The 25,096-nt window shown below is 45.0% G+C and overlaps 1 protein-coding gene across 1 annotated transcript; it reads right to left on the bottom strand.

Annotated features, from left to right (window-relative positions):
* Nucleotides 1-1,268: 1,268 nt before the first annotated feature.
* LOC146049358 (cholesterol 24-hydroxylase-like) lies at nucleotides 1,269-18,004 on the bottom strand. The gene is made up of 15 exons (XM_083165854.1): nucleotides 17,676-18,004; nucleotides 16,974-17,051; nucleotides 15,617-15,698; nucleotides 14,535-14,605; nucleotides 13,829-13,915; nucleotides 13,526-13,664; nucleotides 12,063-12,173; nucleotides 9,295-9,451; nucleotides 7,059-7,121; nucleotides 6,857-6,929; nucleotides 4,850-4,934; nucleotides 4,067-4,177; nucleotides 3,627-3,715; nucleotides 2,737-2,803; nucleotides 1,269-1,600 (listed from the first exon to the last, which is right to left on the bottom strand). The coding sequence occupies exons 1-15, from the start codon at nucleotides 17,810-17,812 to the stop codon at nucleotides 1,436-1,438; spliced, it is 1,515 nt and encodes a 504-aa protein (XP_083021980.1). The 5' UTR covers nucleotides 17,813-18,004; the 3' UTR covers nucleotides 1,269-1,435.
* Nucleotides 18,005-25,096: the final 7,092 nt, after the last annotated feature.

Below are 25,096 nucleotides of genomic sequence, written 5' to 3'. Positions count from 1 at the left end.
ATTAGTAATGCCACACACCTGCCCCCATTAGTAATGCCACACACCTGCCCCCATAAGTAATGCCACACACCTGCCCCCATTAGTAATGCCACACACCTTCCCCCATTAGTAATGCCACACACCTGCCCCCATTAGTAATGCCACACACCTGCCCCCATAAGTAATGCCACACACCTGCCCCCATTAGTAATGCCACACACCTGCCCCCATTAGTAATGCCACACACCTGCCCCCATTAGTAATGCCACACACCTGCCCCCATAAGTAATGCCACACACCTGCCCCCATTAGTAATGCCACACACCTTCCCCCATTAGTAATGCCACACACCTGCCCCCATTAGTAATGCCACACACCGGCCCCCATAAGTAATGCCACACACCTGCCCCCATTAGTAATGCCACACACCTGCCCCCATTAGTAATGCCACACACCTGCCCCCATTAGTAATGCCACACACCTGCCCCCATTAGTAATGCCACACACTTGCCCCCATAAGTAATGCCACACACCTGCCCCCATTAGTAATGCCACACACCTGCCCCCATTAGTAATGCCACACACTTGCCCCCATTAGTAATGCCACACACTTGCCCCCATTAGTAATGCCACACACCTTCCCCTCTTTAGATATTTCAATCACCTGCGCGCCAGCCTTAAAAAATGGCGCAGATTGCAGCCCCATGCAGTCACTGAGACTCACCCATCCTCGGTGGCGGTGCTGCGGTTGTAGTGACATGCAGGGGTGGGTGGCTCGGCACTGCTGTATGTGTGTCTGATGGCAGCTGTGTGTGCCGCGGCGTAGTCCTGCAGCCTTTCACGCATGCGCCAGGCCTGCTACACACAGGCTGAGCGTCGGCTACACAGGACTATGCTGCACACACACACACAGAGGCCATCGGACACACATACAGCAGCACCGAGCGGCGGGTCAGTCAGGAGCTGTTCTCAGGCCGCCTGTGGCCCGCGAGCCGCCTGTTGCCCACCCCTGGTATATGGTGAACATTAACCTATTTAAGTCACTAGAATGCTCACTATATTGTGCAGAGGTCAGAATGCTCTCTGCATTGTACAGAGGTCATTTTTAATATTCTTTGTCACTAAAATATATATATAGCATACAGAACAAGAGTAAACACAGAGAATTTCATACAGCATATAGAAGTGGTACTGTGGAAGAAGTCAGAATTCTACAACAAATCCAGATGCAACTGACAGATAACATTTTAGAAAAACTTTTAATATATCCAAAACCTCTTACAAATGTCTGTGTGAATTCTATTAGTATTTTATTTATTTATTACCAGTTATTTATATAGCGCAGACATATTCCACAGCCCTTTACAGAGAATATTTGAACACATCAGTTCCTGTCCCAGTCGAGCTTACAATCTAAATACCCTACACATACGTAGCTGCTTCATCCAATGATTGACTATGTATATTTTGTTTCTTTGCTGCTTGTGCGAAGCCTCAGCCTGCAGACCACACTGTCCTTGGGCCGTAACGTTCCCGTGTCCACTATGTCAAAGCTCTGCCCCTCTGTCAGCTGAAACTCGAATCTTTGCAGTAGTTTGGCCATTACTACTTTTGCCTCCATCTGTGGGAAAAGACAGACAATTTACATTTTTAGTGAGAGTTTTCATAACAGCACAAAACAAGGCATTAATAGGCCCCTCATAGTTACAGGCCCGCCTTAGTGATAGGCCTGCCTTAAGCGGCATACACACAGGGCTGCCGAGAGGGGGGGGGGAGGGTACTAATTACCCGGGCCCAGGCTTGCTGGAGGGGCCCTGTCAGCACAACACATGCTGTAGGTATGTGCTGCTGCTGAGGAGGGGGTGACAATAACATCCTCGACTTTATATGTTTTGGGGGTGTGGCCTAATCATGGGAGGTGGCCACGCCTCCCATAATTAGGCCATGCCCTAAAATTTTACTGGGCCCTGCGTACCTCTCGGCTGCCCTGCATACACATGGGGTGATTGCAGCCCTATTGCTGAGCGATCAGGCTGATATCAGCTAACCACCCCATCTGGGAATTTCCATGGGAACGCCCATGAAACGCGAGGGTTCCCATGGGCAAATTCCCCATGTTTTTTGTAACTTTATATTTATATATTTATGGCCGCCGATTAGTGTTCCGCTCGGTAATGATTCAGTTGATTTGTATGTATGGTATACTTTCACCTTTTACATAACTAAACCAGAACTGCTTTCCTGACCCTGACACTTCTGGTAATACATATAAACTACAATGTCAGCTGACCTTTTTTGTAACAGAAGGTCAATGGCTCATTAAAAGGCACCAGAGAGTAAGGGCATCATGAAGAAAACCCTCTGTGGGGCAGTGGTTCCCAAACTGTGCGCCTAGGCTCCCTGGGGTGCCTCGGGACACTTGCAGGGGTGCCACGGGTTGGTGGTCCAGGACCAATTCAAATTATTTATGATCATTTATTTCCGGAAAAAAACAGTGCTGGTGGCTGCCAATAATAAAATGTGTACAATCAGAACCAAATCCTGCCCTTTACCACATAACTGAACCTAAGAAGCACATATAAACACAATCTACTTAATGTGATATATATTTTTGGGGGCCTAGGGGTGCCTTGGAAAAATTCTGATACTCTACGGTGCCGTGATTAGAAAAAGATTGGGAACCCCTGCTCTGGGGGGAAAAAAGACCCAAAAACTTACCTCAGTCTCCACAGAACGTAGAGTGCGTTATAGTCTTACCTGTGAAAACACTTGTCCAATACAAGACCGTGGGCCAAGAGAAAATGGGAAGTATGTGAAGTAAGGCCTAAAGAGGGAATCAGACATATTATCACCCAATATTGTAAGAAACCATAGATCTGGTGCATACCTCCCAACTTTCCGGCTGCAGAAATAGGGACACTCGCGCGGCTTAGGGGGCACGGCTTATGCAAATGAGGGGCGTGGCTTATGCAAATGAGCCGCATCCCCGTTTTCGGCCGCGAATAGACGCTGTGCGCATGCGCACAGCGTCTATTCTGTCAAATTGGGGGGGCTCTGAACTGCCCCGCCCCCCCTCCCCCCCCCCCCGCAGCGGGACACCTCCGGCCGCGGGTGGGACAGCGGGACAGGATCCGGTAATCGGGACTGTCCCGCTGAAATCGGGATTGTTGGGAGGTATGCTGGTGTAATGTTTTTTTAGGTTTTCATGCACATTTGTTGTTACTACTGAGGCCGAATCAATTTTCGGTGATGACCATGGGAAATACTCACATGTACCCACCATTTATACATAATTTATTTTGGTATAAGAAACCTAATTATATTTAAATGCGCTGTTATATACACATATGGGCCTGGTGCCGGTTTGGATGCAAATCTTCCATAATCAGATTTAAATGTTTTAATTTAAATTAAATAATTGTTATATTTTTTCTATGGAGAGTATATACTGGCTGCTTTTGCATGTAGCCCGCACATGCTGCACAGCTTTTTTCTTACACCGAAATTAAAAATGTCAGTTTGCCCACTCAAATCTAGCAATTGAAGGACATTTTGGTGCTTTATAAAACATAGCGCTCTTCCTCTTGAAGTGTATATATTAACACAACATATGATGTTAACGTAGCGGATACAAAATAAATATTTACCTCTGGGCATCTGGGCTAAATCGCATTGGGTCAAAGGTCAGGGGATCCTTGAAAAACTGATCCATCCTTCCAAAAACATACGAATTAAACTAAAAAGAGGAATAATGAATTGGTAAGAAGAGGAATAGAAATATACAATATTAGCCAGGGTAGCAAAACGGGGAGTCGTTGCACTAGGTCACGCCCACTCTGACAGGGGCCACACCCACCCCATCAGTAGCTTTTCAGATTGTCCGTCTTATTCGGGTGGCAGGTCCCAATTTTAATTGTGCCAATGTTATATGTAATATTTATGTACTTGTTCTGATCATCCTACAGCGCCGTAAACCCCTTAATTCATTTAGCAAAAGATGCAAGAGGGCAGATTCCGTTAATTACACACAAATCCTAATAAGGGGAGAATTTCCTGTTTCTGGGTGGTCACACACACAGTAACTTACCACTAAGGTGGCTTTGGGGGGGATCGAAATACCCTCAATCACCAGTTCCGTATCCAGAAGCCGGGAAGTGCCGGGAGCGGTGGGGTATAGGCGCAACGTCTCTTTGAGGACCTACATCAAGACAAAACAATTATTTGTATTAAGTCAATGCACTCATAGGGGTCTAAAATGGGACTTATTCAGAACTGATCGCACAGCTGTAGATTCGCAGGCTGGGTGATTATCGATAGACTGTGCATGTGTTCAGATCGTAGTACGCATGCGCAACGCAATCCTGTGATAAATTCATGATTTTTTTTATTGCTGGCCGTACGCAAGGATTGACGGGTAGCCTGTGTTTGTAGGTGGTAACCGGCTGTTTTCTGGGAGTGTCAGGGAATTGGTAGGTGTATCCAGGCATTTACAGGGAAGTCATGTGATGTCAGCTCCTCCCCCATTCAGCCTGTTTCTATTGCAGCCACTGAGTAAGTCTTGGCCTACGTACAGACTGCGCACACTGGGAAATCATTAGATGGTGAGCTGCTTGTGAATGGATATGCAGCAAATCATCAATCCGGGGCGGGATATCAGTTGAATACTGACAGGGTGAGCTGTGACAGCGAGCAGGCAACACTGCTCACTGTGCCAGCTCACCCCCGGCATTGAATATACCCCATTGTATCTTGTGTTAGAAAATATTTAACTCGACAGGCGTTATGGAGCGTGATGTGTGAGGGCTGCTGGGGTGATTGCTGTATTTTGGGAGACTCTATAGTGATAGTCCAGTGTTACATAGCGGCGCACCTGGGACAGGTAATGCAGCTTGTTCAGATCTTCATATTCAATATCTCTTTTGGAACCAATCACTTCATCTACCTCCGCTTGGACCCTGCACAGAGACATGTACATGTTAATTCCACGGTCACAGTTAATCGCTAACTTTTGGCATTCTCTGAGGAAGTACATTAAGGCAGAGAAACGCGTTAATTAGATTTTTCTAGTACCAGCTATCTTTGTGGACAGAAGTGACTTCCTTTTGGGCGGATCCAGATAGGGCAAGACTGGAAGTGCTAACTAGGCCAGGAACCGCAGATTCACTGTACCCACCAGGTGACCACCTGTCCATTCACAACCATACCAAGCCAACAAATACAGCTGCTTGCGGAAAGGAGTGGTAACTATATCACATCACCAATAACTAAATACCTTTTGCAATAATGCTTCATTGATTCGTTCCTATGCATCAACAAACTACTAATCTGCACGGTCATAACAGGACTTCGCGCCTCACATACTAACTAACAACATTGATTAAAGACTTTCTCCATGGGACTGGCTCACTTATATTGTTGGAATGATAATCATTGCTGCCTCCGACTGAGTTATGCTTTTATTGTCATTTTGTATTATTTATGTATTATTGATTTGTCCATTTTCATAATTTCTGTATTATTCATTTTTTTTAAATTTAGAATTCCATTTATTTTCTATTTTAGCATCCCTTATGTGGTTCAAGTACCCACATCCCACTGCAGCCTGAATAGAAAATTCCAATATTATAATAATTGCAAATATTAGGTCCTTGCCACAGGTGCTCCAAGGGCAGACAAAGTTCCACAAAAACAGGCCACCGCAGTAGCGCACGCAGGGGGGGTTTCTGGGTACCCAGAAACCCCCCCCAGGAGTCTAAGGGCCCTAGTCTGAAAGCTGAGGGTCCCCTCTTTCCAGGGGTACAAGAATTTTAAAAATCGGCCCTTGGAAACCGGAGATATCTGACTTCAAAGCAGTGGTCCCCATCCAAGCCTGTTAATTGCTCTTCCCAGTCAGATATTTCAGGTTCTGTCTGACTCAGAGTTTTTCTGAGGGTATATTCCAAAAGCTGGGACTCTACCCCATTGGTGGACACTAGTAGCTTGTCTCTACTGTTCCCAGAACCAGAGATATCAGCTTTCCAGCAGCTGGTTACTGCTCCAGCTCCACACACCTGGTATGTAGTTTTATATACTCGTTGGCAGATTGCTCTGCCTCCTGAACTCTGATCCCCTATTCCCCAGTACCATTAGTAGGTGAGATTCTCTAGTTTTTAAATCCATTAAAATCTAATGAATGTATTTCTGGGAACTGGAGATATCTGCAGTCAAGCAAGCTGTCCTCCCACCAGAAAATTATGAATAATATGCCCACTCCACTATACACCACTCCTCTGCATATTAAACATCCTCTACCACCCTGGAAGTTATGTATCAGGGCCCCTTCATTCAGCCCAGTGCCCCCTTCTCCCACCCCATCTCCCACCATCTGTGCAGTAAAGGGGTAATTAATGGAAATTACTGATCCAGGCCCTACATGCTGAGCGGTTGATATAATACCCCCTACCACCTGGGGGACATCAAAGCTTCCCCCACCCCTACCGCTGGAGGATCAGTAGTGGCCCCAATACATTGCTATGCCCAGGGGTCTACACTGCTGTTGACGCCCTTGTATGTATATATATATATATATGTATGTATGTATGTATGTATGTATGTATGTGTGTGTGTGTGTGTGTATATATACTGTATATTTTTATTATTATTATTATTATTAATATACATTTGGTCTATCTATAATACTTTAACTGACCCGGCATATACTGGGTCACCTAAGTGTCCATTTCTGTGCTTTGCTCCGCCCCTCTGGAAACCCCCTTCTGAAAATCCTGCGTTTGCCACTGCACCAACATGTGACTAAGGATCCAGGTGGCCGCTCTCTTACCATACAAGAACTGAGAGGATAATTATTATGGTCCCATTACACTAATGACAGACAGACCTTTCCAGAATTTCCGGGTTCCGTGCCAGTTCCCTGACTGCAAAGGATAGCTGATTGGCTGTCGTTTCTTGTCCTAGATAAAAGATACATAATAATGCAAATCAATCCAATGCAGGTGGAAAATGTCAGAACATTGTAACACAATGTAACAACTAGTGATAATAAGGACTAATAGTTAATATATCATAAACTTCATACGCACCAGCAATGAAAAAAGTGACAAAATTATCCAACAAAATTTCCATGTCGCATGTTTCTTCCAGAGCTGCAGAAACACAAATGAGAAAACAACATTATTTACAGGGGCAGGAAAAGCCGGTGCGTGGCACTGCCCAGCATGAACAGTGCATGTGCAGACTAATCCCAGGCAGGACCAGATTAAGGGGGGGGGGGGGGGGGGCTCAGTATAATATACTTCTCACACCTATGGAGGGCAGCAGCAGCGGCCTCATCATGGGAGGGTTTTTAATCAGAGGCCGCACTCAGCCTGTCATAGAGTAAGGTACAGAGGGACGAATACAGGCTTTACATGTGGTTATATATATATATATATATATATATATATATATATATATATATATATATATGCTTTCTGTAACCACCATGTATGTGTGCTGTTATTCTGCTTACCACTGCTAAGTATTGTGTAACTTTTCAGCGTGGGTTATGAATGTTAGCTACCCTTTTTCATCCTGTGTCAAATGGGTTTCAACTGTTTTATGATTTTTCATGATTCTTCATGTTTTTTCATGTTTCATGTTTTTTCATGTTTTTTCATGTATTGTCATTTGTCTCTGCCTTTGTGGCTTTATGGGTGAACTTATTCCTTTAACTGCGAGCATTGCAATTATTGATTTCTAAATATTGTATATTTTGCAGTTATTACAAAGTCCGTCGCTGACAGCATATACATGTTTAGTATTTTCTTGTAGCATATATTTAGGTTAAAAAATAAGCGATAACACTAGCTGATATCATTGTGTTTTTTTATATATTTTATACGGATCAATGTTTTAAATGTATTGATGTTTTTTGTGCATATATTAGGTTTCAGATTGCTTGGCAACACTACAATCTCCCTGTAAGGACACAGCCATTGGTTGGATCGCATCACGTGTCTGAAACCCCGGACGTGTGCGCTGTGCAGTGAAGTACCCGGAACCATTATACAGCTTTTAGGTTCCGTGGGGAGGCATTGCGGTGCTGCACCTCTGGATGATGGTTGACAGCAGTGACGGACGCCAGCGGTGATTGTCTGGTCAGGTGAGTAAGGCCTGTCCACGCCAGTTCTGGGTGTTTGGTGGCGGGAATTTTATGTATAAATATGTTATGCAGTTGTATTTTGAGTGTCTGTCCTTGAAAACGGGGGTTGTTACCTCGAAACGCCGTTGGAGAATAAAGGCTATTTTACTTCACACTGGAGTCCAAGTCTGATTGAGTGCCGCCCACCACACTGGTTATATATATATATATATATATATATATATATATATATATATATATATATATATATATATATATATAGAGATATATATATAGAGATATATAGAGATAGATAGAGAGAGAGAGAGAGAGCAAAAAAAGAGGGCACTCACCAATCGTTGAATGAAATTTGAAGAAAAAATGATTTATTTACATGACAGGGCTAACGTTTCGGTCTTACACAGACCTTTGTCAAAGACAAGCAATATAGAGAGCAGGTCCTTCCACCATGAACACCCAATTCATACTGGCCACCATAGCAGTATATATACCTGTTACACATCACATGGTACATCATACAGCCAATCACAGTCACATGGTATCAAACTAACATTATAACAAACCTACATGGCTAAACAACATATTATATGGCAAGTTGGCATAGCGTTATATCCATCAGGGTCATTCAATAAGAAAAAAGGGGAATAAAGGGCTGAAAACAGGGTAAATCTAAGAAAACCCAGCGAAAACCGGAAGTTGCGTGCGTTCCACGCTGTTGGAACGCACGTCAGATCCCGGAAGTGCACTTACTACAGTGTTTGCATGTCAGTGGTGAGAGCTGGATATTACATCCTGATCATGGTGGAAGGACCTGCTCTCTATATTGCTTGGCTTTGACAAAGGTCTGTGTAAGACCGAAACGTTAGCCCTGTCATGTAAATAAATCGTTTTTTCTTCAAATTTCATTCAACGATTGGTGAGTGCCCTCTTTTTTTGCTCTTTATTGTTTGGATATCTTACCCTTAGAGTAAGCACCACCGTGGTGACTCATCTGTGATAGGTGCGGAACTTCCTGGAAAATATATATATATATATATATATATATATATATATATATTGCAACATTTGATACATCTCTCCTTCAGTATTTTATATGCCCCCAAAACCATGGTACATTATGTGATCTCATAGAAGTAGCTGAGGCCCTGACATGCACAAGTGCCTACTCCATGTACCTGCCCCCTTGAGAATCTGCGACAATATGTCCACTGGAGTCTCTTCTCCATCTTGGATTGCCTTCTGTCTCCTCTCAATACATTCCTTCCCTGTCTGGCGGAGCAGCCTCACGCTGTCCCGGACATCTTGGAGAAAAGCTTGTTTTCCTGGGGTGTACTGTTCACATAACAACAAATGGATCACAACTCTGCTATGTTCACATCTTATCATTTAGGGCCTTATTCTGGTCTGTGCGGCCGAAGCCGAATATGCGGCCAGGACCGTGTGTCCTAAACCCCGCCTTCCGTACGGATCGCTCACTCCGTCCGAATGCGGTAAGCCGCTGACCGCACGGAGCAGGAGTGGATTTCTCATGTATACACCTCCTCCATCTCTGGGAACCTCCCCCATCATTCGATGGTCGCATACCATCGAATGCAGGACCGAGCGGTCAGGCAGCTCCCGCGAGCTCAGACCACTCGGGCATTTCTGCATTTCTCCGTGCAAAAGCAGGGATCTGGGCGGGCAGCTGACATCCCGCAATGTCATATGTCCGCCCCCTACACGTGCGTCACGGCCGCATTACCATACGTACGCCCAGCGTTTTCATGGGAACGCCCATGAAACGCGGGGCGTATGCATATGTTAATGAGGCCAAACAGCCCTTCATGCCCCTCTCCTCCCCCTGTTCGGAGTGTAAACAATTCATGCGGAATTTGGACGTATGTCCCTTTCGCACATGCGCAGTAATGCCTCTGCACATGCGCAAACACAAAACATCGGCGGAACAAACGCACGCGGACATATCCGCACCAACCAGAATAAGGTCCTTAGGGAGCTTCTAACTTGTATAAAGAGATTGGGATTTATTTTAGAAGCAATGAAAAGAGTGAAGAAGTGTTGCCCATGAAAACCAATCAGCTGCCCTGTATCATTTTATAGAAGCCATTTAATAAAGGTTTCCTGGTTGCCATGGGCAACTTCTTCGCTGTCTCACATCTCTGCTTTCTTCACTGCGTCATAAATAGCTCTTGTTAGCACTAACGTGTTTCTCTGCTGCCACAGCAGCTTCTTCAGAGGAAGGACTGATCTGAATCTACACTTCTTCCTAACCAATGCTTAACTGCTAACCTGCGCTTTACTGATCTGATAATGCCATCTGTGCTGTTGGGTTCTGGATAAAAGGGTCAAAAAGTGTCTACATAGACAGTTAATAGGTTGACACAAAAAGATCGACATTGACATAAGGTTGACACAAAGGAAAAAAGGCCAACATGGCAGTGGTTGACACATGAAAAGGACGACATGCTTTTTTTGGTGTGTCAGTGTTGACACCTGAGCACGTGGATCCCCAATTAGTGTAGTGTGTACCCAACCGTAGTCAAGTTGGAAGTTAAAGTAAGAAAAAAAATCCACAAAATTTAAAAATAATCCTTAAAACTCATGTTGATGTTTTCATGTGTCGATCATTGCCATGTCGGCATTTTGCTTGTGTTTACTTTTTTGTCAATGTCGACCTGGTGCATATCCAGGTGTTGAAGTCGACCTAATGACTATATAGACACTGCCGACCTGTCACCCGGATAATTTGAGAAAGGAGAGAAAGAGTGTCACTAGGTGGTGCACAGAAAAGAGTTTAGACGTAAAATGTAACTTTTATTTAATTATTATTTAAAAGGTTTTTGCGAAATATAGACATAAAAAAGACATGAAATGACACAAAAAAGGGGGAATTAAAAAGGTTATCATATGCTCACACAGTGAGTTCCCCCTGTACTGGCTTCCCCACTAATTTGTTTCAATTTTAATCTGAGGAGCGTTAATTGTAACACAATGTGTATCCACTGTAACCTATTATTGAATAACTGCCTCTGCAAGTACAGTAAATCGTCTGTGTATGTCATACAAGGAGAGATCTCCCCTACTTGTGAGCTTGCTTATTTGCAAAACGACATGCGGCAGAGAAAAACATATATGGGTTCATATAGTGGCTGCAGTGTAGGGCGGACACATTTCTTTAATATATGTTTTGGCAACAGAGGACGGGACACATTACTTAGCAGATTTGTCACGCAGAGGATCAGTGCCTGCTGCGAATGGTTTCAATCCCTCGAGCCGGTCAGGTGCAGTGTACGGATAGTGTTTCCGACACTGAATCACCAAGCCGCTCAGAGGGGTGAGCGTGGGCTGCGTTAGTTGCTGGTTAGCTGGAGAGTGTCGGGGTGCGTGGATGCAGCACCTCCGACACACTGTCTGCCCTAGAGTTAGGAATCAGCGGTAGTTGGCGCCATAGACGCCGCTGTTCTAACTGTGCAGACCCAGTGTCGACTGGCGCCCGTGGTTAACGCTCAATTTTAAATAATACACAAATCAGAAATGCATTCAAGGGGGGAAGGGGAACAGGGGGACACAGGCACTGCGGATGTACTGGTCTGCGTACGCTTCGCAAACGAGCTTCCTTAGGACCAACCTGACAGTCTTCTGGAAGCCATTTTTATACCTGTGTAGTTCATGCATATTCATTATTAGCATATGTGCTTTTGCACATTCATGGTATTCATGGGTTAATTAACCTCCTTTCTGCTGGAGTTTATATCCCTTGGTTTAAACAGAAGAGAACCGTTCAAGCAGTGTTTATCAATTAAATTACTGATATTCACTTCATTTTCTTTAATGATAATTTATCACGAGTGAGTCTCGACCGGCACTACCTCTTGTTTTTGTGTCTGTCACCCGGATACCCTGTCCACATGATTTATCCAATACATGCAAACAGAATGACACCAACCTTTGCCAGAGGATTCCGTGTTTCCGCCAGGCCCCTCATGACCAGGGAGATGGCACGTGGGAAGGGGGTTTGTTCATTGTGCAGAGAGTTTAGATCCATCCCAAACGCAACCTGAAACGTATACATTCAGTAATACAGCAATAGGGCGGATGTGAGTGTAATCCAGAGTCACATAGCAATAATGGCAAACGTTCTATCCTACTGTTAGATTGCTATGGCAACATCCTTAGGGCTCTGTTTATGAAACCACTATTTCCTCAGATTCCAAGAGAGGGATTCTGCATCCCCAATCGCCTGCTGTAGGGATTGCGGTGTCGGATCTGTGTGTCAGGCATTGGGAATCTTTCCTTCTCGCTGTTATGTAACACCATCCAGAGCCACCCACATAAACCTCATAAGCCAATCTACTACACACTCCACTCATACCTATGTTCTCTTTCTACACTGACACACCCCACTAATCCACCAAGAACACCAGCAATATGTAGCATGTATTCTATCTCCTTATAGGTTGCAAGCTTTGCAGTCAAGGTCTGCCCTCCTCTCTATTGTTTAGTTATGTTTTTGTTCTCATGTGCAAAGTGCAATTTAATAAGCTGGCACCATATAATGAAATGTTAACAAAGAAATCACAATCTGGAGTTGGCAATACCCATATTCTGCCACCGGGCACCTGCACAGTTGGAGAGGGTTGGCAGAGTCACCTGTGGTTGCCAGAATTCCTTGTCTGCAGTTGAGGTGGTGTTAGAGGACGCCCGCTGATGGTATCTTACATTCAATGCCTGCAGCCACCGGACCACCATTGCAAGCATCGCCCATCCGAGTGAGCGTACGGCTACTCAGAGTGACCGCCTCATCTCCGCCAGCAAATCTGCATTGGAATATCAAGTCTCTGACTACGGCACGCCCACAAAATTGGAGGCAACACACCTCTGTTGGACCCCTTCTCCCCACCCCCTGGGTGCCTGCAGCCTGCATATTAATATGAATCAGGCCCTGTGGCATCATACAAATAGTCCTCCATTACTGTGTGCACAAGACCAAGGGCCTTATTTTGGTTCATTCTTTCTGACAAAATCCTTCTTAGATGGACAAAAGCATGTGCACTGCAGGGGGGCAGATGTAACATGTGCAGAGAGAATTAGATTTGGGTGAGTAATTTTGTTTCTGTGCAGGGAAAATACTGACTGCTTTCTTTTTACACTGCAATATAGATCTCACTTTGAAGTAAAACCCCACCCAAATCTAATTCTCTCTGCACATGTTACATTTGCCCCACCTGCAGTGCACATGGTTTTGCCCATCTAAGAAGGATTTTGTCAGAAAGAATGAACCAAAATAAGGCCCCTAGAGACAAGTCATACCTATGGGAAAGGAAGCTGCTAGGGGTGAGGACCACACCCGCTTGGTTGTAGAGGCTTAGCCCGGGAGGCCTCTGTGTGGCATACATGTGGCAGAATTACCTTGGCAATCACATCCAGCGTCATCTGGGTCATCTTTTCGTGCATCGAGAGCTCGCTTTTCCCATCCGCACTTTCGAACAGTGTCTCCATTAGCTCCTCTGCTTTCTCGTTAAATGTTCCCATTAATCCCATCAAGTACCTGGAAATAAGAAACATCATTCCGATAGTACATAGCAACATGACAGCGCTAGCGGCATCATGGGGAGATCTCCCTGTATGATCAGTCACCTCTATATAGTAAAGGTCAGAATATCGTATGAGGATAGACGCAGGCTTATAGCGGAAATGTTCATGGTTACTTACGTTCTGCTAAAGGCCGGATCCATAACTCTCCTCTGCTTATGCCAATGATTATAATCACGATCTGTCACCAAACCGGTCCCCATAAACCTATAAGGAGCAAATAAATAAATATGTGTAAGAAAAACATAAGCAAACTTGTCCTACAGTGAGATTTAGGGGCTTATTTATCAAACTGCTGCATAGACTATATTTTTGCTGGAGAGGGATATTTGGATCCCTCCCCTGTACCCTGGAAATTGATGGATTTGCCAGTACAAATACGTCCTTCCCCGATGCGATAAGCAGGAAGTGAAGGAGGTTTTAATGGGGGAATGTCATCATCAGGACGGTTTCTTATTGGATGCACTACCCCAGCATGGACAGTGATAAACTGATCTGTTCTTGCAAAAACCTCTGTAAATTTGGCAAAAATGCAGCCAGTAATAAGAAGATTCCTTAGTGAATAAAAAAAAGAGAGAACATCAATAAAAGAAAGATAACTTCCAGCTACGAAAACACAATTACAACATTTATTATGCGCTGTAAAGTTGGAAGTGCGACGGACATCCGGGAAATTTATTTATTTTTCTTTTACAGTTTCTTATACAGTGCAGCTTATTTCGTTGCGCTTTACAATTGGAAACAACAGTGATTAAACAAACTGGGTAGAAACAAACCGACATACAATAGAGGTAGGAGGGCCCTGCTCGCAAGCGTAAATACCAACCTTACGCCGAAAAGGCTGAACGCACGTTTGTAGACCATGTCCTTTGTGAATTTAGGAGACATCAGGATTTCCTGCAATATGCGCAGAAAATATGTCTTATCTGAGACGTAAGAAAATATAAATAAAACATAATAAATGTCAACCAGTACAATTAGGTTTTATCCACCACAGATTCATGAACCGCAGAGTAATAAGATGACATGGGGTCTGAGCCGGATGGTATATAATATAATTACTAGATCTGCTGCCACATCATGCAGTGTAAGGGACAGAGCGGAGCTGCTGCACATGTACTGTGGTAGCAGCTTCTTCTACCAAGTTTACTGAGTCCTCAGTCAGTGCCCAGTCCTCAGTCAGTGTCCAGAGAGCAGCTGCCAGGAAGAAGAGACAGGAGCCTGACCATGAGGTGGGAGAATGTGTGCTTAGATATTGCAGTACTGGTTCTAATATGTTTGTGTATTTATAATGGTATGTTTAACCTTTTCCTGACCGATAATTTATATTATATAAATGTATTGACACATCTTATAATATAGACCAGCTATAGTGTTAGATATTAATACTGTTTTCCATACAGCACCCAGTGTATAAAAGACCAATGTGTACATTAATGTCCAGGGTCATTACTAGGTTCTTCTACCGCTCCCCCAGACTTGCTCCAATGTTCCGCAGAGTGGGAGATTGTGGATGGCATTTGGAAGCCCCCCTCTAGAAACCCGCATTTGCTACTTAATCGTAACATTTTTTATGATATAATCCATAGCGAACACTGCTGTGTATTGCGCACCAATGGCCACTAGATGGCACCCGACAGAGAAATTCAAGATCAGTTTGGCCTGGTACAGCCTCTAAATACTCAGAGTAGCTCTGCCCTATGAATCCGCCGGGGACTTCATCCCTGAAAGCAAGGTACAGTACCCCTCTACTGGCGGGTGTCGCTACTAAGCCACTGTGAGCATGGGAAGGCGCTTCTGGGGGGTTTCTAGTATATACATTTCATCTGGTGAACGGTTCTCTGTAAAGTGGCCCTTTTAGTGTCAATGCTTCCTGTGATAATATTCCTGGGTGTGTCATTGTGTTACCTTCACCGCATCAGGGCTGGTAACAAGGATCATCACATTGTGCAGGGCGTAGATACGTACAACAGGACCGTACCTTTGGGCCCTGAGAAGTAAGGAGATAAAACAGAGCAGTCACTTGGGGAATTTCCACCATCAAATATATAGTAAATAAACAGTTCTGCTACAGACTCCCATCACATCTTTGGGGTCAGGACCTAGTCATTTACTGGCCACAGCACACTTATTCATACCTTCCAACTGCTAGGGCTGGATTTAGGGGTCACCCTCCATTAGGCGTGTGGCGTGATGGGACCGTCACACACATTACTCTGGACTGGACCCAGAGGGAGGGAGGACCCGGTGGCTCGGCTCAGCTGTCCCCGCCTCCGCACGCCCATTCTATACACAGCGGCCAATAGGCTGTGTGTACAGTATATCCAAAAGGCAGCAGTGGCTCAGCCCAGCCTGAGCCAGTGAGCCTCCGAGATGCAGGACCGTGATTTATGTGACTCTTATTATATGCGTGGCCGAGGTGGCAGCGTCGGGTGACAAGTGATGATGAATCATGTCGGCGGCGTCGATGCTCATCACTCGCTTGCAATAGGTGCCACCCCTAGGCCCGTGCCTAGTTACAAATCCGGCCATTCCAACTGTCCCCATTTTTTGCTGGACAGTCCCGCATCCCACCCTGGGCCAGCAGAATCTTGCAGTGGGGGGGCAGTTGTGAGTCAGCTGTGAATAGACGCTGTGTGCACAGGCACAGCATCAATTCAGGGAGACAGAGGGACTGGGGGCATGGCCAGTAGCTCACAGAGCATTGGCCATGCCCCCTCAGTGGCAAAGTGATGATAGCATACACCTCGCCTTCTGACCTCAAAGTTGGCCATGTCCCCCTAATTATTGACGAGCTCCTATGTTTCTCGCAATCACCAGAAATATGGCTGCCGTGCCATTTTTACAGAGATCTGCACATGCTCTGGGACTGCCACCGGCGTATTGGTGGAAGTGGTTGTGTAAGCAGACGCTCAACCAGCCACGTATGCGGCCATACACGGATGGAAAGCTGTGCCTGGTGCAAATTGTGGCAGCAGCCATCGCTCTTGCCTCCACCCCTGAATCCGGCTCTATGTAACTGCAAAGCTTATGTTTTAAATACAATATATTCCAATACACTGAAGCTGCTTTGGATCCTTCCCCAAATGGGCACTTTGGGGCTGTGTCTCGTGATTTCTGACTATCTCCTGCAGTTAGAAGCTATGACATCATGTGAACACATTATATCCTATAATAAAAGTTGTGTAACAGACCATAAAACTGTGACACAACTTTGCTAAAACAATTGATTATTATAATAATGATTAATAGAACGAGGACTTACCATTGCAGAAAGAGCTCGTGCACCAGGTTATTTCCCTTCATCGATTTCATCAAAGTAGGAGAATTGCCCAGAAGGAAACTGCAAAAATAAATACAATAACTCACAAGAAGCGTACAGTGTAATGTGAGGGGAAGCAGGTTACAGAGGGATCAGCGGCAGGCAGACAAAGCTTGTTGGAAATCTGACATAAAAATTGTAGAACATAGGTTGTTACATTGGGCCTGATTCAGACTCAATCGCTGGGCTGAGCGATTATTGAACAGCTGCGCATGTGCAGGGATACCTGCAATGAAAGCCAGCGTTTTCTTTTCTTTGGTCATGCGCAGGTTGATCGACAGGTGGTCAGAGTTTGGGGGCGGCACCCGGCCATTTCATCAGAGTGTCAGGGAAAAGCGCAGGCGTGCTCATCCATTTAAAGGGAGAATCTCTGATATCAGCTCTGGCCCTGATCTGCCCGTTTCATCACAATCGCCGAGTAAGCCTGAAACTACTCAGCCAGTGCACACAGTGCGGGAATCATTCTATGGCGATTTTGCTGCAAATGGATAATATCACAGGCTTGCCCATGGGCGGGTTTTCACTCTGGGTCCCTATGCAATCACATAACTTTGATTTTGAATCAGGCCCATTATTTCTCAGTGCACAGTGATACTGCACATACATATCTCTCTGTATATAAAATGCTGAGTGCAGACCCCTCACCTGTCTCTGGGGGGCCCCGGGATGTGGTCAAACTTCATATGGATATACTGGATATAGGCGCAGTACAGGAGGAAGCTGGCAGCAGTCAGGCCCAGTAGCAGCAGGAAGGCCCAGTAGATGAGAACCCACAGCCCCATAGTGACTGCTCGTAGAGAGGCCGCAGCTGGATCTCAGGTGTGTGAGGGCTGCAGGGATCCCTTATATAGGAGTGACAGTGGCAGAGTCTTATCTACAGCTGGAGCTCCGGTGTGTGAGGGCTGCAGGGATCCCTTATATAGGAGCAGCAGTGGCAGAGTCCTATCTACAGACAGGAAGACGAGGAAGGGGAGTGTTTGCTTTGCTGAGTCATTGTGGGCTGGGGGCCTGTACTGGTCATAGAGATTAGTGCATGCTGTATGCCAAACAGCCCCTGATACACGCTCCTCGTAATGGGGCTTACACAAGGGGCTACTGTGCAGAGCGATCTGATCAATGTAGAGCTCTCAGATCGCTTAGTAAGATCGCTCAGCATACAGCACTGCACAGCGATGTGTCAGCGTTGTGCGCTGAGTGATCTGCCAGGACCAGTGTTCTCCGGTGTAGACCTGACTGCACTCGTATAAGAACTGAGGGCCTTATTCTGATTGACTCGGACAGGAACACATTCGTTCGGATTGCGTATTCCAGCAGAGTGTGCGTGCGTAAACTACGCAATGCGCATGTGCAACGGTGGCTTTCCGCATTCGGACGGATCGCTACACAAAAAAATGTCCACCGAGCACTCTCGGAAAAATGGGCGTAATGTGGGCGTATGTATGGGTGCGGTTTCAAAGTGGGCAAAACTGGGTGTAAATCGGGGCGTAAACGAAAAGTGCTAGACGGAACGCCTAGCACTTTTCGTCCACACCCATGTTTACGCCCCGATTTACTGACTGGCAGCCATCGCCTTCATTACCTCCTGGTTCGACTCCTGGCGCTCTGCCGCTGCCCCCCAAGATTAATTCGGCCTGTGTGGCACCATGCTGCACATTAGGGGCTTGCATGGGTAGAGTTGCCTGAAGTGATGAAGTGGCTGGGGACGGTGGAGGTCCATCTTGGTCTAAAAATATAAGGAAAAAGAATACATTTTAAAAACATGCTATAATACAATGGATTAAAACAATACAACGCCACCTTTAACACTTACCTCCTAGTTCAGCAGCAAACACCTCCACTGGGAGCTCGCTGTCCATATTGGCTACTCCCCGGATCTCCTCCATTGTGACACAATCTTGTGCCTGGAGTTCCAGGGAGGTCAGTTGGTGGTTTCATAATCTGACATGGATTTCTTGTTGTTGTTTTGGCATTCTGTCAGCCCCGGAACTTTTGAAATCATGCCACCTAAGAAATACAAATGACCACTGAATACATAATATACCAATTGATCTCATTTTGTCAACATCATTTGCATTCAATGTAAACCATGCACATAGCATGTAATATGGTGTCTTTGTGGCGTTTACTTATTACATCCAATCCAAATACACATAGTTGTTGACGTGTTTAACCTGAACAAACCAATATGTTTCCTCCCATACTTAGAATCTTAGGACAGTAAGATGTGATACAGGCCATAGGCTCTTATTTGGTAACATGTAAAATAAATTTAACAGGTCCTGTTGGTATGGGCAACCAATCACATCCTGCTGTGACTGGGCCTGAGGTGCGTTGCCGCTCACTGCAGACGGCAGAAGCCGAAGGACAGGAGATGCCTGGTTCTGGCTCCTCTGTGCCCCCCCCCCTAGTGGCTAACGCCCAGCGGCCTCCATTGCCTCCAGGAGTTATGCCACTGTACACAACTGTCCTACATTATGATAAGAGATAGTATACATACATATATACGGTTGTAAAGCGCTAGTGCGGTGTGCACACAATGATATCCACGGAGTGTGGTTGTTGTGTGTGCAGAGAAGTGCAAGTATGCAGAGAGTATAACATGTGTGTGCAGCAGGCGACTGAGGTAGAGTGTGATGAGGTAATCAGTGTGTGTGTCGGGTAGATCTGAAAAGAAAGATTTTGAAAAGAAGGTCCCGGTACTAGGAGGTCTGGTTGAGGGCACGAATGGCCAGCAGGAAGAAGTTCCTTCTCATTAATTCTGTGATTGCCTTTAATGAACGGTAGCGTTTACCTGAACGCAACAGAGAGAAGAGTCCATTGTTGGGATGGCTGAGGTCCTTCATTATCTTCCTGGCTTTGGTCCAGCATCACTTGCTGTATAAAGTGTCCAGGTCTGGAAGCTCGGTAAAGCTGCCCATACACGGTCCGTTTAACGGATCCGTTCAGGACTTAAATAGCACACATCGCATTGCATGCCTTGTGCATGCCGTGTGCATGCATTGCGATCCGATGTGATGTGTAGCTAGTACAAAAAGTATGTGCAGCACATACTTTTTGTACCATACTATGTGATGCGGGGGAGCGCGCATCGCATAGTACAGAACGGAGCCGGTCCACAACAGACCGTGTATGGGCTCCTTAAGGATGGTACGCTCTGCTGATCGCACAACCCTCTGGAGAGCTTGCCTGTCATGTTTGGTGCTGTTTTCGAACCAAGCAGTGGTATTACCTGTCAGTATGCTCTCAATGGTGCAGGCATAGAAATTCTTTAGTACCCTTGAGGATAGTTTAAAGTCCTTCAGTCGTCTAAGATGATAAAGACACTGCCGAGCCTTCTTCGCCAAGGAGTTAACATGACAGGACCATGTCAGGTCCTATGAGATGTAGACACCTAGGTACCTGAAACTGTGTACTCTCTCCACTGGGGTCCCGTCGATGGTCAGGGGCTGGTAGCTCCTCTCCTGCTTCGTGCTGAAGTCCACTATTAGCTCCTTAATCTTGCTGATGTTCAGGTAGAGATTGTTGACATGGCACCAAGATTCCAGGTTGCTAACCTCCTGTTGTTAGAGATCAGGCCCACCACCACAGTGTCGTCTGAAAACTTAATGATGTTGGTGGAGCTCGAAGTGGCCATACAGTGGTAAGCAGGGCTATTTTTGTGCAGGCTCCAGCAGGAACTGTGGCCCTTATTCTAGTTCACTGTTTCTGACAAAATATTCCTCAGATGGACAAAACCATGTGCACTGCAGGTGAGGCAGGTGTTACTTGTGCAGAGATAATTAGATTTGGGTGGGGTTTTACACCTGCCTCACCTGCAGTGCACACGGTTTTGTCCATCTGAGGAATATTTTGTCAGAAACAGTGAACTAGAATAAGGGCCTCAGTTCCTGCTGGAGCCTGCACAAAAATAGCCCTGGTGGTAAGTATATAGAGAGTACAGCAGGGGGCTCAAAACACAGCCCTGTGGAGCTCCAGTGCTGAGGGTGAGCGAGGGTGAGACATGGCTGCCGACCCGTACTGCTTGTGGTCAGTCTGTCAGAAAGTTGGAGATCCAGCAACACAGGGAAGGGCTGAGGCCCAGGATCTCCAGCTTAGTGGTGAGTATGGAGGGAATTATTGTAGTAAATGCTGAACTGTAGTCAACAAACAGCATTATGCCATAATTCCCCCTTTTGATGTCCAGGTGGCTCAAGGCTGCATGATGGAGGTATGCAATGGCGTCCTTAGTAGATCGGTTAGGATGATATGCAAACTGTAGAGGGTCCAGGGTGGCCAGTAGGGAAGAAGTGATGAAGTCTATGGGCGGTATTCAATGACCTGAATCGTTGGTCACAGCGATTCAGATTTTACATTCGCCAGCCAATCGCCGGTTTTTTTACGGCGATTCGCCACGCGTAGGGATTCGTCGGAAGTCGCCGGGACTAGCTGTGTCACCCTATTCAACGTGGCTGAGAATCGCCGCCCCCAACGGCGATTCTCAGCCAATCCAGCGTTTCCCTAAACAGCTTCAGTACTGTAAGAAATTGCAGTGAAATGCAAGAAAAATGCAAATTACCCTGAAAAAACGATTCCAATACAGCAGACTGCAAAAGCTGTGTAATCTCCTCGAAGGCCAAACGAAGGAGTGAGGTGGGGAGGAGAATCATGGGTAAGTGAGGTGCACCATGGGTAAGAACAGTGCGTTGTGGAAGAAAAAAAAAATACCAGAAAAAATTAAATATATATTTGTATAGCACTTCTACAACCATCAAATCATACAAGGGCAGCAAATAATATTAGATTACACTTGCAGAGTGAAATTAAACACTTAAAACCAATTATTTCACAGGTTCATAACAAAGTTCACCATAAAAAGATGACGAGGGACACTCGGTGAGGAACGGCGATATGAAACAAGAAATAAGAATCGCCAACTTCTCATTGAATACACTTTTGGCGATTCATGGTGATTCCCGTCGACTACCGGCGAATCCCCATGAAAATTCCTATAGACAAAAAACGGCGATTTGTAGAGAATAACATTTGGCGATTGGTGGTTCATTCACCGGTCGTCATCGGCGAATAGACGTCGTTGAATAGGGTGATTCGCTTTTTCAGCTCAAAAAAACGCCGGCACACACGAAAAAAACACAGAATCGCCATAAAACTTGGCGATTCTGCCTCATTGAATACTGCCCTCTGACTAGTCATTCGAAGCACTTCATCACTACTGAGGTAAGGGCCACTGGGCAGAAGTCATTCAGGCAGGCAGGCTGTGGTTTCTTGGGAACCGGAACAACGATGGACTGTTTGAAGCATATCGGGATAATAGACTGATCCAGGGAGAGGTTGAATATCTCAGTGAACACTGGACTTCAGGACCTGATCCGTAATGCCATCTGGTCCTGCTGCCTTCCTCATGTTGTGCTCTGAGATGATGAATGAGTTAAATGAGTTAACCTCTCCAGAGCGCTCCACTAGTTGCGTTGGCACCGCTGGGTCTAGCCATGTCTTAGTGAAGCAGAGGAGATTGCAGTCCCGAGTGTGTCTTTGGAACTTTACCCTGGCCCTGAGGTCGTCGAGCTTGTTCTCCAGGGACTGGATATTGGCGAGTAGAACGCTAGGCAGAGGTGTGCGGTGTGCACGATCTCTCAGCCTGTTCCTGGTGCCGGCTCGTTTCCCCTGTGGCCGTTGCTTCGGGTCCCATCCTTTGTTCTCCCTCAGGATCTTGGGCCAGCTTGGATCTGGGGCTAAAACCGCTGAATTCGCTGAATTGTGAGTACATCGTGCACCGATTGTAGTAAGATTGTCTCTGCTGTAGCGAATGCACTCCATGCCGATTTTCTAAACTAAAAATTAACACAAACAAGAAAAGGTGTAGGAGCAGTCGTGAAGGCAGCCTACTCCGCCAGTGCCATTTTCAAAAACCGGGTTAATCTAATTACTCTGTGTAACAGTACATGCAAATAAAGTCAGAAACATGTATGGATGACGCAGATGTGTATTGATATGACAATGGTCTAGTACAATTTACAATGCAAAACACATAATTGAGTGATGGGCGCTTCTTTTAATGGAATACAGTTCTAAAAATCAAAAGTCTTTGGTAAAAGGTATTTCTGGTACTGCTAACAGAAAAACAGTTTTGCAGCCCCTATGCTGGGAACATGATTGGGCTGCATCAGAGCATATAATTATGCAAAAGATTAGCCAATATATTAACAGTTAAATACATTAAAGTGTATTATGATGTAATAAACAAATACATCTAATGTTTAGAAAATGAAAATCAATTGATTCAATAATAACAGGTTTCAAAGATGTTGCACATATAGTATTGTCTTCTTATTTTTTAATGTTGTGTTTCGAGTTCAGTTTTATACAAACCAATTGTGATTGATGTCCACTATTATTAGACTGTTAAATTGGGTCAATAAGCCCATAAAAAGGAAATAAAGTATTGCTGATCAATCCTGCCTGGTAATTAACACAGTGAATGGCATATATGTACTGCTGGACACCAGTCATACAATGATTAATCTGTTATTATTGTATCAATGTTCTTGATTTTATTTTTCTAAACATTAGATGTATTTGTTTATTACAGCATAATGCACTTTAACATATTTAACTGTTAATATATTGGCTTATCTTTTGCATAAATATGTGCTGTAATGCAGCCCAATCATGTTCCGAGCATAGGGGATGCAAAACTGTTTTTCAGACCAATTCATGTTTAAAATAAACTGCCACAAGTAAAGACAATAAACATAAGTGTTTAAAATACTAAAGAACAGAGTGTAATGCATTGTTACTGAACTTACTGGAGCATTCAGTAAAGAGTTTGTAGGACATTAGAAGACACAAGTGTGAATTATTCTATTAAGGGCAAACAAAAGGGATTTACCCTGATTTTTTGCCCCAAGATTTTATTCTTGGTCTCTTCAATTTCAGAGCATCCTCTCCAAAAAAAAAAAACACGTTCAGGAGAAAACACAATATTCACAATTGTGACCATGATGGGTTAATTATCAGGGATTTTTTTTCTCCCATCAAAGTCAGTCACTTTGCACTAGGACAAGCTCGTACTTTCTTTTCCTATGCTAAAGTATATTAATGAACCACTCTAAGACATCATGACAATTTTAACTAGATCGGAGCATCTTCATAGGTCACCTAAAAAGCAAAACTTTATGTCTCTTGCCAGAACAGAAGATGTTGACTCAGATCAAAATGCTTTTGCACGTTTCTTATTCCGGTCAAGTCACAACTTTTCCACACAAGCGATTTTGAATATCTCAATTTCAATTTTTTTACTCCGCCCTAATGACCATACTGCTTCCAGGGAAGCCTGCATTGGCCACTGCGAAACATGTCCAGCGTGCATCTGGCTTTGCGGCTATGCTGAGCAGCCAGTCATGTGCGAGCAATTGTTTCTGCACTTTAGCGATGTGCCTGCAAAATTTTGCTTCCACATTATGGGGAGGGACTCGAAGGTTCACAGACCAGCACATTATGGGGAGGGACTCAAAGGTTCACAGAGTATGAATCAGACCCTTTGGTGGGAATTCAATTGTTGTGCTCCTGTTCCTGCCCCTGTGCACACCCGCTGCCGGTATTCAAATGTTTCTGGAGAAGGGCACTCACAAATCTTTTCAGCTCGCTGAATATCAAAATATTTTTTTGCCATTCGCAAATTAAAGTCAGCCTAGACAATGACAAATGACCAACACAAGCAATAGGTCAACATGGCAATGGTTGACACACGAAAATGTTTTTTTTTCTAAAAAAAATTTCCTTCAGCCTTCATTTTTTTCCAAAAAATGCGAAAGGTATACACTACACTCAGAACTAATGTCGACTTAATGCATGTCGACTTTTTTATATGTCGCCTGTTTGACCCATCAACCAATAGTGGTCGACCATTTGACTGTCGACCTAATGACCACACTGAATCATCAGCCTTTGCCAACATGAGAGCTGCATTGTGCTTGTCGACCACTTGGTGGCAGCAGGGAGCTTAATTAACTGAAGTCAAGGTACTACAGAGCATTTAGGATGAGGTCAGACAGGGGGATGAATGCTCC

This window comes from Crinia signifera, chromosome 12, assembly GCF_055691185.1.
Source record: "Crinia signifera chromosome 12, ASM5569118v1, whole genome shotgun sequence".
Classification (NCBI taxonomy): Eukaryota; Metazoa; Chordata; class Amphibia; order Anura; family Myobatrachidae; genus Crinia; species Crinia signifera.
This window is presented reverse-complemented; position numbering and strand designations above follow the sequence as displayed.